Raw genomic sequence first — 17,497 nt, forward strand, 5'->3', positions numbered from 1 at the left:
CACGGCCATTCGTCAAGTGAACAAGACCCCGAGCTACGCAGACACCTTTTTTCAAAAACAGCCCTACATGTGTATCCACTATGCCTTCGCGGTTGTAAAATGCGTCATTTTCTACGAGCACCATTATACTGCAGTGTGGTGGCACAGTTACGTCATCATGAACAACGCGTAGAGCAGTTAGGCGTCGTTCCTCAGATTCCTCTACAGGTATAGCTCGTTCAGTCGAAAACGACACGCTGGACCTACGCAGGTTAATTACGGCGCCATTAGCTCGCGAAAAATCCATTCCTCTAGTGAGGTCCCTTGAACATTCTGGTAGCACAATGAAATCGACAACGTAAATACAGCCCCATATTTCAAGTCTTGGAGTGCATCTGCTAAGGGGCGTAATAATGTGACCACCTGCCTTGCGTATCTGCGATCCACTCCATTGTGTCACAACTTTTTTTAGCTTCTTCACCATCTTGTGACTTATCACTGAATAATCAGCACCGGTGTCGACTAAGGCATTCAGCTCCCATCCTTCCATTCTCAACCGCAAATCTGAAGTAACGCTTTCGTTGCTGCGTCCATTTACCGGAAATACACCATCGTCGCCCTCAAGCCATATTGAAGGATCTTCGTAACTGATGTTATCAGCGGCCTCACCTCCACAGGCCACTTGCTTCAGTTTTCCGGGAGTGTACTGGAGTGTACTTGGAGAGCGATGACCAGGCTGCCTTGAAGGTGCACGTGTGCTGGATTACCGGTAGCGCATAGGCGATAGTGACCGTGACCGATGTTGGCGTAGAGGTGGCGAGTTTTGCCGCGTGGACAAGTACTCCTCAATCTCCGCTGGTCGTTCGTCGTTTCGGGGCATGGTGCATACGAAGGGAAGCCTTTTCATCCAGCCTGTCGGTAAGGGCAGAATATGTACAAATGACCCGCTTCGCCACAATAGAAACACAGAGGCCTGCGCTCGCAACCACGACAGACGTAACTTTTCCTGGGCCTAGGCTCCACATTGCAATGCGTGCTACAAGCTCCTGGGGGCAGATAGGTAGCCGTTGGTTCCCGTGGACGAGGTGCGCTGCGTCCTGCAGGTGGGAGACGAGTCGCCGCCATCGCAACTGCTGCATTGCTGTGTACTGTGGGTCGTCTGAGAACTTCAGAGTACCTTCGGATAGGTCGAACCAGCTGCAGCTCACGCTCTGGTTCTCGTATGACCTGCCTCAGTTCGTCACGAACAACGTCTGTAACAGATAAAGCAGTTGGAGTCTAGGGCGTTAGCAGTCTGCTCAATTCTTCCCTAATAACTGATCTAATGAGCTCTCGCAGGGCTTCAACGTCGTTTCGCACGCCTCCAGAGAATACCTGTGCAGATGCGCAGTTAAGATTCCGGTTGTACTGCCGAGCCCGCTGTTCCAGTGTTTGTCGATGGCCGTCGCTTCCGAATAAAACTCAGCAACTCTTCTTGGAGGGTTGCGGACGAAAACGGCGAATAGCTATTGCTTCACTCCGCGCATTAGATGGCTCACCTTCTTATCTTCGGCCGTGTTGTAATCCGCACGCTTAAACAGACGGACCATGTCCTCAATGTACATGGCAGCACTCTCGTTTGTGAAATGGTTCCTAGATTGAAGAGCAGCTTCCACTTTTTCTTTTCGGTCTATGTTCCCAAATGTAGCCACCGCTTGTCGTCGAAATACCTCCCAGGTAGACAACGAGGTTTCATGGTTCTCAAACCATGTCTTTGTGAAGTCTTCCAGAGCGAAATATACGCGACAAAGCTTCTCTCTTTCGTCCCACCCATTCAAGCTCGCCACTTTCTCAAACAGGTCCAACCAATCTTCCAAGTCTTCGTACAAGTCACCGAGGAATACTGGCGGCTGGTGCGGTTGGCTGATGAACACTTGTGCTCGTGTTACCAGGCTAGTCATAGTGGCAGCGTCCATCGTTTGACTTCCCCTTGGTGTGAAGTGGAGAGGACTGAACTCAGGTGAGTCACCTCGAAGACGGCGACTTGCCCTCTGGTGTACAGGAGTCACTTCCACGGGGTTGACAGGCTGGTCGTCGGGGCTACGCTGTCTTGAGCACGCGGACTTCAATTCATTACCCAGCACCTCCACTAGAATTGTAGCGATGCTGAGGCAGACAGGCTAAAATACAAGCGTCTTTACTAGAGCGAACTAGTGCCCACGAGCCTGATGACTATGGTTGTCGAGTCCGAGTAGCCGAGTGGCACAGATTCAACTATCTTCCTCTTTCTCGTAGGCCAAGCGCACAAACGCGTGGTGCATGCCAGCCGGGTCTTGCTGGTGCTCTTGCCACGATGATTGCGGTGGGCTACTTGAACGTGGCCAACCTGTGGCGGCAATATTGTCGTGATGTCGTGACGCCGCCGAAGATAGTGACAGGTTTTCTTAAACAAAAGTATTTATTTGGCTGAACTTTTGGCCAGTAAACGAATAGTCAGAATACAGTGATATACACACTGACACTGACAGAGGGGAGCAGAGCGTCGGCTATTGAATAAATGTGAAGCGGCGACACACGTCTGCATTTATACATGTATCATCGAATGTTTCAGCGTTTTCGCTAGCAGCCACGCAAGTTACAGAAGAATCAGTAATGATCGAGTTTTGCACGTGACCGTGTTGGAAGGTTCAAGGATTTGCTCCATGGCTGTTGGTCAATCGCTGTGGTTGCGCATAACAGCACTTACACGTGTATTAGGGCGCTAATAAAACTTCAGATATGAGTTCGGCTGTATCGATGCAGTTTATTTGTCCACACTCTTGGACGATGGTATGCTTCGCCCGGTCAAGTTACATCTTTACCTCTTACTGATTTCGTTACAAGCTACCGATCTTCACGTTCGGTACATTACCTGTTGCACTGCCTTTTTTGTATTTACTGTCCCAACCCCACCGAAATTTCTACGAGGCTGCACTATTTTCAAATATTTATTAGATAAATATTCATTACATACATTTTTACCTATTGTGACTCCTACCAATATCCGTGGCCGACTACTCAACGCGCGAATAAATTCCTATTTTTCTGTAGGTTAGCAGAAACCACTACTCTAGTGATCAAAAGATTTTTTATTGAATGATGTATCCAAAGTTGACATTTTATGGGACGACATAATGCGCTGATTTGTGCGTACATATTTTTGCGCTGAAGAGTTGCAGGGGTTTAGCGAAGTCGCTTGAGAGGCATGTGAACTAAGCGCACAGCGAAATTATCTCACTTATGGAGTAAGACCAATGATGAGAAATGTTCAGTGGAGGCGAAAATGCTGTAGGCCCATGTGCTCAGATTTGGCTGCACGTTTAAGAACGCCAGGTGGTCGAAATTTTCTGAGCCCTCCGCTACGGCGTCTCACATATTCATATGGTGGTTTTGTGACGTTAAACCCCAGTTTTACATCTATCTATCAATGGTGACAAAGGTGTATGCAGTATATGAAGAATAGATTTTTTCACTCAACGCCTTAGAGGGTCAACCAGCGTTCGTACGTTTTTGGGACTTCCTTGCATCAAGGGACACAAAAGCGCGTGAGCATGACCCTGTAGACCTTATCTAAACTGTACATGGGTGATGGGAAATGTGGAATACGGATACCTTTGGCGTCGAGCCACTGTAGGACTGCCATTGTGAAAATTATGAAACGCTTCAGCCGTTTCTCTAACGGCTGTCTTAAATCTAACGTAGCTTTCGATGTGTCATGTTACATATTCCTTGTGGGATTTACTATATATTTAGGCAAGCTTACTGTTTGTTCGCTGACGGGCGCCGATGCAGAACGAATCCCATGCAGTATGATTCTTCGGGGTAGCACTCAAAATTACGGCCGTAAATGCAATCTCCATCAGTATCAAAGCCAGGGTCAAACTGGTATGAGCGTTGATAGAGCGCAAAAAATTGGAATTGCCGGTGTGCCTGAAAAAGAAACACTATCATCAATCGGTAAAGAAACATGAGCTGATCAATATAAACGGACACACATCAATGTTTATTATCATTCTGGTTTTTATTTTTAGTTAGAGTGCATGTATTGTTTGTATGTCGGTGCATATTTTAAATACTTTCGCTCGCACGTGAGCGCACGTGTGTAGGTGCGGGCTGTCTTCATATATTTTATGGAAAGCAGGTAATGGTAGCCATGTTCCTCATAACAAAAATGACTACAGATATCCTGTAGCTTTTCTTGTGATACGGCAGGTCACCTATACGTGTTGTTACTTTTCTTACATTAAGAGGCGGCTGTGAGGTTAAAAAACGATGCAATGGTTGTCGCATTTAGCGCCTGATATGCTATTTTTACTTCAATATCTTGATATAAAAATGTTGAAGCAATTTGTAGGTCATTCGGTGACGCCTATTATATTGTTGCACAGCCCGAAACAGCAAATAACGGACAAAGCGAGAAGACAGAGTTTCTGGCTGTGTTCTCTCGCTCCTGTTTTGAGCGCTTATTTCGGCCCTCTCACTTGGCACATCCTTTTTTTTCACGCCCTTTATGTTACTGAGTGCCAACTAGCTTAAACATTCAAGTTAATAGCTGGCCTATTAGTGCTATGTAAAATCTTGGTCTAACTGCGGCTGGAAGCGAGACATCACATTGTTTTCTTAGGAAAAGATATTTGTATATTACATTCATCGTGTATTATGTACCTCATATTCACAAAACCCGTTCCCGTGTGATCATTCGCTTCCAGAATAGCCCTCCTCCTGAAAGGGGACCATCATGAAGATGATGGTCCCTTTTTAGGCAGTCAAACCTGTCACCTTATGTACCTTTCTTAGGAGCACCACAATTGAAGCTGTGTGCGGTCGTGTAGCAGTTTGAAGAAAAAGGTGGCCGCTGATCTCTGGTCAGTTTTAGCTGCTCATTTTCTAAGTTACCTACCTGGCTTTATCTACATTTGAAAACCAACTTTACGTCCGATGCACTTGAAGTGTTACTAAAATTATTATATTGTAGATGATATCAACGAGTAATGCAATGAAAGTTACATAGATGACTGAGTGGCTTGCAATACGAAATGTTTAACAACATCTTGTTTATCAATTATCAAATTTGAAATGTGCCTTTACCTAGTGTTTGTTTCAAAACTGTGTGAGCAATACTTATTCCCAATGAACAAGCGTTGTAGATGCAATCGCAATTTGCACATATTAGGTTAGTCCCACTAGAATTACCTTCATGCTGTCTTGATGCTCCGACAAGTATGTTTTCAGCTCGGGAAAGTTGGATAAAGAAGCGTGGGCTAAGTAGCTGGCGGCAACGAAAACAGATGTGGAAAGAATCTTAGTGACCATGATGGTAACACAACTTTTGTTTCGCTGATAGCGGTGCTTTTTTGGTTTTGAAACAAGGTCCTGAAAAAAAAATTCCAAGGATTAACTTCTTGCGTGGTAACCAAGTGGCTAATGTTGTTACTTTTACAATAAGCAGATCAAGTGAAAAATTCGACAATGCTTTCATTCCTTGGTGAAGAACTGATATTTATGACGAATATTTTAGCTTCAATAGCATTTGCGTTTGAGTAGGTTGATTCACCACAAGCCACATCATATTCTGACACATACTGCACACTCTATCAAAGCTGCATGACATCCACTATACACCTCAGAACATAATGACAACAGCAACATAGCTTAATGTCTCTAATTTCTAAAGCTAGCATTTCTGTCACAATACTAGGTTAAACTTAACAACGCTTTCAATGCTGCGAAACATCACCCCCCCCCCTAACACCTAATTTAAATACAGCCTCACACAAAAAAACAAGCTTTTTGGACCATAGCCAATGTTATCCTCGTCATTACGCTTTATCGTGAACTTCTCCAAAAGGAAACTGCTAACAACGCTTACACGTAAGTGGTAATGCTTGTAAAATTGTTTTAGACCTTTTAGACTTCAAAATTTAGCGTACCAATTGTGCTCGCAACTGCTCAATTGAAATAAAAACGTCAATCTTCCCCGTGAAACTAGGCTCAATGCAAAATTATATAACAAATACTGATCCTCGCTTACTTTTTCGCATCATATCATTCCCACAGTGCGTGAGAATACGCTTTTTTTTCAAATGCAAAACGTGTCTCTCTACAGCCACCTACGTCTGGGTGCTTTCATGATCACCTATATAACTTGAAGTTGATCAAAATTTGTTCGGTAGGGTAAGAGGGCTTAATCAATATGTCTGGCTGACCGTTGCAAGAATAATGTGAAGATCCCATGGCGTACGTTGCCAAGCACTATCCTCCAGACACGTGTGGCACATACGCATACACCACGAGCCACGGTAAGACAGTGTGCACCACAGATACTTGACCGTTTATATTTACCCAGTAACGGGAAGACCAGACATTTAAACACGAGACTGCTGAAGACTTACATCGGCCGCGTTGACACAACGAATTCAAATAAGAAATAGGAGAGTCTCAGCAGTAATTCATTGGGTTGTTTCTTTTTCGCGAACTAATCATGGAAAAGAGCGGCTACCGGACCGTATATTATTAGTGTTTAGGAATCTTGAGGGGGAAAACATTATTCTAAATACAATTTCTTGTCGGATGCTTACGAAGTATTTTCTCAGCCGTGCTGCTATATGTGAGTAATTTTATGCTATATACGCATTTGCTTTATCTTGCTTGTTTAAACACACACATTCACATGTGTGTTGCATATTTACAGCACAACAAGAATTTCGTTTTTTTTACATGAAGACATGTTTTTCAAAGAACATTTTTTGTGTCACTGAAGTGTTTTACCACAAAGTCATGCCAGGTCTCGAAACTGCTTCGGAAAAACTGGAGGACGCTTTACCTTTGCTTTCAAGAGTATATTGTGGTGATAGCCTAATCAGACATCGTGCGCATCTTCCTGCGAACTGCTAACCTGCTTTTGACCTCGGTGCAAGCCTGAACTGCACCGCAAGAAGATCAATGTTAGTGCGCTTAACATTGGTTGCTTCTAAGTGTCACAAAATACCTACTGCAAGCATAATACCCAAGTGCCATATGCGCCATAATTATCTTTTGATTAAGATTAAGATTCAGACTATTCGTCTTGGCATTAATTTGAAACTGTTGCTTGAACAGAAGCAAAAAGCCGCTATCATAGTGGCTTGACAAAAATCCGCTGGCAGGAGACAACACACGCACACAAAAAACTGCAATTCATTGGTATATAAATTCTCTATAAAAAATGAACACACAAACACTGACATGTGTGTTGCATATTTACAGCACAACAAAAATTTCGTTTTTTTACATGAAGACATGTTTTTCAGCGAACAGTTCACAACTTTACTGAACACAAGCGTAGAAAACATATACCATGGTGAAACAATACAAAATTTCCGCTACATAAGTGCATGCAAGAAGACTTTCACACACACAACTTTAATAAAAGATGTACCATACCCAAGAAACATGCAAGATAAAGCAAATGCGTATATGGCATAAAATTACTCACATATAGCAGCACGGCTAAGAAAATACTTCCTAAGCATCCAACACGAAATTTTATTTAGAATGATGTTTTCCCTCTCAAGATTCCTAAACTGCAATAATATACGGTCCGGTAGCCACTCTTTTCCATGATTTGTTCGTGAAAAAGGAACAGCCCAAGTTCCACGCTCTCGAATGTAATAATCGAGGTTATGTGGCTTGCTTAAGTTACAAAGATGAAGAAAGCGTTGTCTCGTTTTACGCTTTCTTTATATTTTACGGCGAGGTTAAACTAATGCTGGTAACAATATGGGAGAACATTAAACTGAGAAAATAATGAACGTGTATGGCTGTTGTAAAAAACACACGCAAAAGGCCGAAATGCAGTTTTTTTACCGCATCAATAAGGTCTTGCAATTTATGGGCACGTTGTTCCCCATAATAAATTACAATAACAAGCATGCAAGATAAATGTCTTATTATGCGAAAATGGCCATATTTTTAATGGAAGAACATCGCGAAGCCTACAAAGTGCCCCGCATGCTTTAGACATACACGTTGCAACGAGTTACATGTGTTTGTGCCACAATAAGTTCTGATCAAAAATTACACGTAGCGTTTTCAACATCAGCAGGGACGCAGATTCGTTCTTATCGGTGAGTATGTTTAAATTACAGTTTACGTGTTTTCGGGTTGGTGGAAAAAGAACAGCTTTCGTTATCTTAGTTAGCCTGTCAAGCATTTGCTTCGCTTTGGTTTTTAATTTTCTGAATCAGTCAAGGACTCACTACGTGTCCGTAGGGCAACACGTGAACCTACGCACCTTTTCATTATGTTGATGGCCTTGCAACTGATGATGATTAAACATGTGTGTCTGCTCTGTAATGAATGGGTCTTTAGAACACGAACACGTTGCTCAAGTCACATCTTTGACGCATGACGCGATGGTATGCTTCTGTCACGCAATGTACACTGCGTTAAGTAGACTGTATACTTCCACTACATGACGTTCATATGATGCTTTCCCGAGAGTAGTTTCATCAAACCTCGTGGCTTCGTGTTCGAGCACCTCCGGTTTAATCCTCACTCGGCCGCGATCATTTTTAATATTTATTTGTTCATTGGCACCTTTCTCCATTTTTCGGTCACGGACAAGATGATTTTTCACTCTCAATTGACTACTTCGACACCGACACGGAAATCACTACCAAACAGGCTCTTAAACGCTCTCGCGATAAAAATAGCTTATGCAGGCGTTATTGTGGTGAAAGTTCTATCGTGGTGGCAGTGCTGGCTATGAAATTTCGCAAAGATGAGATATGTGCTCCTGTGACGCAGGCGTCATGTCGGGTTAACCTGAATTGTATACCTAGCGGCATCTATTGAAGTTTGTCTATGCAGCACAAGCCAGGCCTACCATCTTTGCGCTACGTATCAGCTTACCGCTTCTGGTGATGCTGATACTGATGTTGCTGTCAGCATCAGTATGTAACTAGAAACATCTGGTTATGTAAAACATATTTGACTGTTTAACATCACTGTGTGTAAAAGCGTTTGTGCATGTCTTTAGCATTATTCAATAACGCATCGCCTACTAGACAAATACACGATGGTCACCTTTCCTCCACATTTTTCGCATCAGGTGGATGCCCATACCACTGAATTTTTTTTCAAATGCGTCTGTGCTTCTGAAGTTCTTTCAGCGAAAAGTCATTTAAAATACTACGAAATAATATAAATGCTTCATCTGCTTGTCACAATATCATACCTACTTTAAATGCAAACAATTTTACAAAACAGCAATAGTTTCCTTACTATAGCGTGTCCTACTCTTTCCTTTCGAGTACTCGAGAACTCAGCCTTGATTACATGCCATCGAGTTATTAATTCAAGTGAGTGGAATGAAAAAAAGTCTAATGGTCAGGCTTAGGTAGGCATTAAAATACTCCTGGTGGTGAACGCCAAGCCATCGTCCTTGAGTAGGAGCACGGGCTGTCTCGTAATGAAGTCCTTATCTTGGTGGAAAATACCGGAGAATGAATGGTTTTTTGTTAAGCTTCAATGACGATTGTCGTCAAATAAACAGCAATGAAAGTTGGAATACATATGAGTGTGCCTGCTTAAAAACATACCTGAAGTACGTTTACGCTTGCAACACTGGTCTGAAGCTGTGTGGTGTAAAACTGACTTAAAATCTTCTTAAAAAGTGTAGTGCTTCTCGTTGAACAGCCATAGATTGATGTACATAATATCGAGAAAGATCAAGTCAAGCCATGCAGCTACAACTACAAGTGAAAAACAAATCTTGTAAACAAAAACTCGAAGCTTTATGAAAATAAAAAAAACGCAATATTGAAAAACAAAACAGCTTCATGTATACATACAAGACTCGGTGGACGAAGCAGCACATGAATGCACTCACAGAGCGACTGTCTGCATACCGTTGCGACGTTTTGTCGTGCGAGGCGTCTCAAAGGAAAACGAGTGCTTCTAGCAGCCTATCAGCATACGGAAAATTGTATGTGTCTTGGGAAAAGCAAACAAGTAGCATATACTTTGCTAGGATGGCTAGAATAAAGGGTTGATCTTGCAATGCATATGTAATGATATTCCAACTCCGCGGCGGTGCTCGGCTGCTTGCCCGAAGGAAGTCCATCGGAGCTTAGGCGCGACGGTCGCAAGAAAACAACGGCGAAAACCTGAAGACTCTTGCTGTGTGCCTTGTCAGTACCGGGTGACTATTTCGTTACCATTAGAAAAATGACCATATGTATGAGTAATATCACAGATACAGTGCAGTTCTATAAAAAGTACCTTTCATTGTGGTCACTTGTAACAACTTGTATTAGCAATTGATATGTGGGCAAACTTTTCAAAAACATGGTCTCAATACTGATTCTTGCTTGACTATATTTAATGCTGTGCTGCGAACAAGAAATACAAAAAACAATATTCTGAAGTATACAAATTTTTCCCCAAACACTCTTCTACATGTAAAGAAAGTACAAATAATGCAGGTAAAAAATCGCGTCAGTTACACTTTTTTTGTGCAGAGTAATAATTATATCACTCCAAGAGATTGCACCGATATATTTTATTCACTGAAACTTTTCATAACAGAGTAATACACTCGATATACTTAGGAATAAAAAATCCCAACTTAAAATACACACTATAACAAGTTAATTTAAACACCAGCAAATAAAAAAGTTCTAATACGAATATGCAACGCTGAGAATGGCACCCAAACTTTGCAAACTGGGGTTTTACTAAACAAAATCAAAGCACTATTCACTTGCTAGCTTCGAGACAGCATCCAAATTTCCGTCTCTATTGCTGTTGAAATGGGAGGAATCTTGCGTGAAATTTTTGAAATGTAAGTGTTCTAAGTTTCTGCATCACGCCTGCAAAGAATACTGCTGGATACAGCAGCAAAATTATTTGCAGATGCTACACAATGATCCAAATACCAACAATTCAGAAAAGTCCTTGTTTCCAGATTATCTAACATTCTCACGAACGTGTTGTGCAAACCTCTATGCTTCAGTATCTGCTGAAAATTGCTGTAGCTCAAGAAAGAAAAAAATAACAACGCAAAACAAAGCATTAGTGCTTATAAATAACATGGATGGTAAGTAGTTGAAAAGAGCATCCGTATATTGAAATTCTCGTTCAGCGTGTCTGGATAACTGGTGACCCATGTTCCAATGAATCTTTCCGAAAATCGCAGCGCCTTCCCCTGGCGGATCACGGCTGGAGCATTAAAGAAAAGTAAAGCGCCAGGCGGGCAGAGCAGACGATGCTTTCCCGCTTTTGCTTGCGTTCATCGCGTTCCCTGAGTGGTTTTGGCTGGCGTAAAGTGCTGCTATAGTGAAGAAACGGCTACTTCTGAGTGCTCCGACTTTCATGCTCGTCAACAAGGTTGTAGTGCTCGCCGCAAATAAGCAGAATAATCACAGAGCATGCCGAAGAAAAAGAAAAGTAGCGGACAAAGCTGCTCTGTTCGTGGGTGTCATAAGAGGCGAAAAACATCGGACGCTTCGTGCCATTGCTCAGTGCTACTTCAAGACATAAATTTTTGTGATGCTGCAGCTAAGTTTGACCTATTTCAAGTTATTTCTGTTCACATTCACTGTGATTACGGAGCTGGGGTTTTACCTTGAAGCAAACCCCGTAATACACAGAGGCGACACCGTTAGATGCCTCATTAAGAAATCACAGGGTCCCTTGCGCATTCAAATAAGAGGCCACAAAGGTGAACATCATCTCGCTTTTATTGTGAGCCGATGTGCAGAGTCTACCCCGCCAGTTCATGAGTGCCAGCAGGTTGATACCATGAGTGCGAACCCGTCTTGCATCGCGGCTGGGGGAGAGCACTGATGTAGCTCGGGGATAGTTGAGTGCTGGCATGCTTTGAGTAAAGTAGGTGCCCCTTTTTCACCCCCTACTGAGGCCCCTGCTGAGGCCCACGCCCACAACCATCCTCACCATCTTTCGAAAAATTGTTGCACGCAATGGGGTTTTGCACTGCCTCCATGATCAGACCACCTTTAAGAATCTCGGATGTCACGCGATGACATGATCACGTGAAGTTACGTGGCGTTTTAATGATGCCACAATTTTTGGCTTTGTCTAACGCCATATAAGTTGTCACCACGTGATGATTTTTTGGATCAGTCAACGTCGTCAACTCGGGACGCAAACGGTCAAGTTTAACGTTTGATGAGGCACATACAGTTCTCGCCTAAAAACAAACATTTTCTGTCGGTGGCTATGGCATCCTGTGGCGGTGGCGTCAACAAGAGTGACGCGAAAATTATCGCGTCATCCTGTCCCCATAGGACGCCATCATGACATCACGCATCACAGAATGTGTACGGTCACACACCTCACAGATTCTGTAACGTTCTGGACCTTACACATAATTGTGTGAAGTCATCATGATGATCTAATGATCACATCATCATACGACAGCATCGCTTTACACTGCCTGTGTGGTCGGCCCACCAATCACGGAGACCGAGAAAGACCAGGTGAGGTACTAATTGTTTGGAATGCCTCCGCTCATAGAACCAGTGCAAAGACACTTGAGGTGCAGAAAACTTTCGAATAGGTAGAAGAAGAACCAATAAACCAGCTGAATTAAAATAAAGACGGCTTTCGCCTTCAAGTCATCTCGGGTAAATCCATAAAAAACACTGCAAGTTTTTTAATGCCATGTTACTTAGTGTTTATTTTGCTGTTTACTGCTTGGTTATCTCCAACTGTATCTGCTTTTTACTAACCATAAAACTGGAGGCCTCACATATTGTTTGTGGCTTCGCGCACTACGGGGTTTGTTTGTTTTTTTTAGAGGGGGGAGGGTAAGGGGCTGTGGAAGGAGGTTCTCTGTGTCAAGGCAAGGAATGCTAGTTGTAGTTTTATTATTACGGATACGAAAAGCGATAATCGCAGTCAGGTAACGTTGCCAACAGTTGTAAGTGCTGCTGCGGTATTCTATACATTTCCCACACTGAATGAGGCTTCCACCGTTGCTTTTGAAGTCACAGTCTCACCATTAGCAGCCTTAAACAGGATTACTTACCAATGCTTTCTGGCCTGAACATACTGTGCCCATGCACTGAGTGCCTATTACCACCACGAGAATGCTCTATTCTGTGGAAGTTTCGCTTCTGTATACGCCTTAGGCGAGTTCTTTAGATGTTCCGTTCGTGCCTGTTTTGAAAAAAGCGACATGAACGGCTGTATGTTTTCTGCGGCTTGGTGAGCCATCTGCATCGAAACGACAATTTACTAAATTAGCATATACATAAACTGTAATGAAACAAGAGATCACGGGAACTCAAGCAGTGAAATTGAATATTGTGTAATTTGTGCACACTAACGCCCATTCTATTATATATTTCTTCCCATTGTTACCCTTTGTGCAGTCAGGTGGTAAACTTTTATGTTCTTAACAGGAACAACACAAACACAGCATGTTTTACGCTGTTTCACAAGAAATGCTGCGATGTCAAATGTGCAAAATATTCTCGCTTAATGAAGTGCGACAGTGTGCTGTAACTATGTAATCTGCGCGCACGACAGTATATACTCACTTGATGTCCGCTCTATGGGCATGTTGGTAGCTGGTTTTTACTATACTTTCGGCGTCCTAACTACAATGTTTTTCAGGCACACTGTTTGAAACTGGCAATGAGAATTGTAATCCACCAGCAATGTGGGGCTCGAAATCATTAATAGAGGTCGGACTTTGACATTCATTATCATGCGCGAAGTGCCACGGTCCTGCCACGCGTATCACGCGGAAGCATACCACAAGTGATAGTGTTAACATAAAGTACTAATAGTAAAGTTGTACGGTCATGCTGAAAATAGAACGAAAGAGAAAAGCTTCCGCTACATAAAAATACCACGAACGAAGCGAACGGGCTCGCCGCAAAATCTTAGTAATGTTTTCAATTCAATGGGCTCTTTCGTGGGTACGTTAGCATTTTCCCGAGTCTCTAATAAGTTTGCTGACTTTATGTTGCTCTGCGTTGTGCCTCTACTATGAGTGAAGATTGAAGCAGGGTTATTACACGCGATATTCCCGCAAGGATGCGTTCGTACGCCCACGCATTGCGGGAAACGAGATAAGCTAACGCTTACGCGAGCAGATGACACTCCGCCGGCGCTCCGGCTTCCCATAATGCTTCGCGGCCAGCCTAGGTGGCACGCGCCAATTTTTGGAAGGTCCATAGCCCTGAGGAGTAGGGGTTACGCCGTCTGGCGGGAGGCCTGATTGACGTCATAGTGCGGGCTCTTCGGGGCTACTGTTCCGCGCCCAGATTTTTCACTTGTTTCAAGCTACAGATGAATGTCGAAAACAGCATCGATAATCTGCCTGATAAAACAATAAAAATCAAAGCATATGTACGGAGTGAGTGATGAGTGGGGCGAAGCGTCCATCCATTCATGTGTCCATCCGTCCCGGCATGCTTTCATGCGTCTGATCACGTTCGAGAAAGAAGACGGCGTGCGAATAACACCGACAAGACGCGAGGCAAGGAAGCCAAGCGCAAGCGTCGTTCACGCGCCCGCCGTTCTGCTTAGTCCATGCCCCACCAACGATCCATCACATACGGCGATTATTCAGGAATTTCAAAAAGGCACTCGGTCTCCTCGCACGCAGGCAGAGCCCGCGCAACAGCCAACAGGACAGTAGCGTTACAGCGCCCTTTAGAATATTCTCATTCATCTGCAGTTTGTAGGTGCTACTATGAGACATCTCCATATATGATACTGTTCGAGATAGACTGACAGACAGGGAACTTTATTAGAACCGGAAGAGTTATTGCGGGACCCTCTCACGAGGGGCCATTGTAACCGCTGACCGCGCCCACGTAGAAGACAGAACGCCGTGACGCTCCGCCCTTGTCTGGGCCCTCTGGGCGGCCTGGAATTGCCTGCTGAGTTCCGCATTTCTTATGCACTCCTCCCATTCGGCTTCGCTTGAGGGAAGGTTGTTAGGCAGCGTGGGACTTCGCCAGAGCATGTGAGCCATTGAGGAGAAGGTGTCATTGCAGTCAGGGCAGCTAGGGTCAACGTCCCCGTATATTTTATTCAGGAATTACCGCAACTGGAAAGACCCCGTCTGCATCATTCTCAAGGTAGCTGACTGCGCTCTGCTTTCTTTCACTTTTCGTCTCTTCTTCTCTAGGTAACACATGACAAAGTTAAACTAATGGGAGCTTCACCCCGAAGAAAGTCTCCTATATCTGTGGCGCAACCGCTAGCGGCGCCGGCGCTTGGTCGTACGCACTTTTAAATATGGTTTGTCTCACTCTGCTATGGACGGATTCTGTTCCCGAATGCAACAGCCGACGGCCGCAAAATTTTTGCCGCGTAATCATGGCTCATAATCATGGCAGAGCCCATCACCCCTTCATATTGCTCGGAACATCTTGAGATACGCAAGCAGCAAGGGCTTGACTGATTATGTCTTGCTAGACGTGGAGGTCAAGGTTGCGGAGCAGGGGCTCCCATGATTCTACAATGTGCGAAACATCATTACTACTTGGACAACTCTACACCGTATGGACCAAATTCGCCACCTCATTAGAAAGTTTTCACTGGGACCAGAACACTCCTGGGCGCCACTTGCTTTCAAGCACGGGGTATGAAAAAACCTGATCTGTATTCTTTGCCACATAACCTCGTTTTTCTTACTGAGTGATCTGTCTGCTCTCATGATCTGTGTGCGTATTCTCAATTATTTTTTGTAAGTGCGCTAACTTGGGAGGTTCCTAGGGTCCATTCGTAGGTGAGACCTTGGGCGATCGATTGAGTCGCCTCACTTCATGTCCCTGGTGAGCTGATACCCAGCCGAGCAGAATGATCTCTGGGGTCCTCCTGTGTTTAATATAATAGTACAGCAGTCCCCCTCACCCCCCTGTATTCATAATTTTTCACGTTTTTGGAGTCACTAATGACCACCCTGACCCACTCTTGGCTGATGGCCAAGGCTTCCTCGCCCTCTACTTCCTCCACTTCACCCCGCCGCGGTGGTCTAGTGGCTAAGGTACTCGGCTGCCGACCCGCAGGTCGCGGGTTCGATTCCCGGCTGCGGCGGCTGCATTTCCGATGGAGGCGGAAATGTTGTAGGCCCGTGTGCTCAGATTTGGGCGCACGTTAAAGAACCCCAGGTGGTCGAAATTTCCGGAGCCCTCCACTACGACGTCTCTCATAATCATATGGTGGTTTTGGGACGTTAAACCCCACAAATCAATCAATTCCTCCACTTCCTCGGCCACTACAGTCTGAACATTCCTGACTGCGCAGCAAGCATAAGGGTGCCGTCTTGCCTGACCGCCATTGTCATGTGAGCCGCTTCGCTCTAATATATCGCTGTTGAGACTCACACCGCGCTGGAATTAAACACACAAATAAAAGACACACTGAAGCACAGGTAGGACACACACGAGCGCGAACTAACAACTGTTTATTCGATGGAAATGTGACACACACATAAATAGGTTGAAAGGAGAGAAAAAGAAGAAAAAAAAAAAAAAAAAAAAAAAGAAAGAGCGTGAACATGCGCACTGCCCACCAAGATAAAGCGCCCATCAGTGCTAATCAAATCCAGCCTTGTCAACTATCTAAAATGTCTACGTAAAAAAGTATATTCATTGTTTGACAAATGAATAGATGGCACACTAACACATTTGTCCTCACCAAACCTGCGCATCATGAAAGCTTCAATGATTTCTCTTTCCCTTTTGTCTTCTGATCTGGATAAAACAATGGTCTTTTCAAAGTTCGGCTTACAATGACACTTCATGCAATGGGTAGCTAAGTTACTGGGGTGACTGATTTGCTTGCAGTTATAATCATGCTCGCGTAAACGTGAGTTAAGGCACCTACCAGTTTGCCCAACGTACCAATTTCCGCAACGTACCAATATATCGCAGCGTCCATGTACACGAAGGGCTGTCAACCCCTTTACCTGCACCTCTATTTTTTCAGTTCCCGGGTGAAGGAGCGGATTTCAATGGGAAGTGGCCGTCGGTGCTAGTCCGGCGTTTCACCGCCAGGCGCCGCAACTGGAGTAGATATGTCGCCGCATAATCTCTCGCACAAACGAATGCCGCAGCTACATTCGAAGTTGCTATACGACTCGGTTTTTGGTTGCATTCGCATTGTTTATTGTAATGAAAACTTGGAAACGAGAATTATGAAGCACTTGTTGTTCTGGACACCTAGCTCATTTCAAAGGCATGTGTCATTCGCGACTACTTCATTGAAGCGCTCGCGTGTCGTCTGCTAGGCCGATACAAGATAGCTGATGCCAGTAATCCACAGAAGATCGTTTTGTCACCATGGCGATCGCAGGACTGAGAGTTGCTTTTTTGCCTCACTGAAAGTAGATTTCTGAGAGAAGCCTTAGCCAGGAGCTGATATTAAAAGCTTAGGTGCCTAATGTTCCCCGATGCTTGCTACTCTCTATAGTGGCGTAGCATATCATGCGCAAGCCTGGATTTCATGCACTGAATAGCACAAAATCCCACTA

The 17,497-nt window shown here is 44.2% G+C and overlaps 1 protein-coding gene across 4 annotated transcripts in view; it reads right to left on the reverse strand.

Annotated features, from left to right (window-relative positions):
- The window catches only part of LOC119178498 (uncharacterized), a 257,077-nt gene extending 247,140 nt beyond the window's left edge, over window positions 1-9,937 (reverse strand). For 3 of the 4 annotated variants that reach the window (XM_075870468.1, XM_075870460.1, XM_037429705.2), the window contains exons 1-3: window positions 9,831-9,937; window positions 5,191-5,370; window positions 3,761-3,927 (exon numbers count right to left, since the gene is read on the reverse strand). In XM_075870468.1, coding sequence (XP_075726583.1) covers window positions 3,761-3,927; window positions 5,191-5,310 — 287 coding nt within the window. In that variant the 5' untranslated portion in view covers window positions 5,311-5,370; window positions 9,831-9,937. The remainder of the gene's footprint in view (window positions 1-3,760; window positions 3,928-5,190; window positions 5,371-9,830) is intronic. The other variant, XM_037429706.2, reaches the window with a different exon arrangement.
- Between the last annotated feature and the right edge of the window lie 7,560 nt (window positions 9,938-17,497).

Source organism: Rhipicephalus microplus, chromosome 1, assembly GCF_043290135.1.
Source record: "Rhipicephalus microplus isolate Deutch F79 chromosome 1, USDA_Rmic, whole genome shotgun sequence".
NCBI lineage: Eukaryota > Metazoa > Arthropoda > Arachnida > Ixodida > Ixodidae > Rhipicephalus > Rhipicephalus microplus.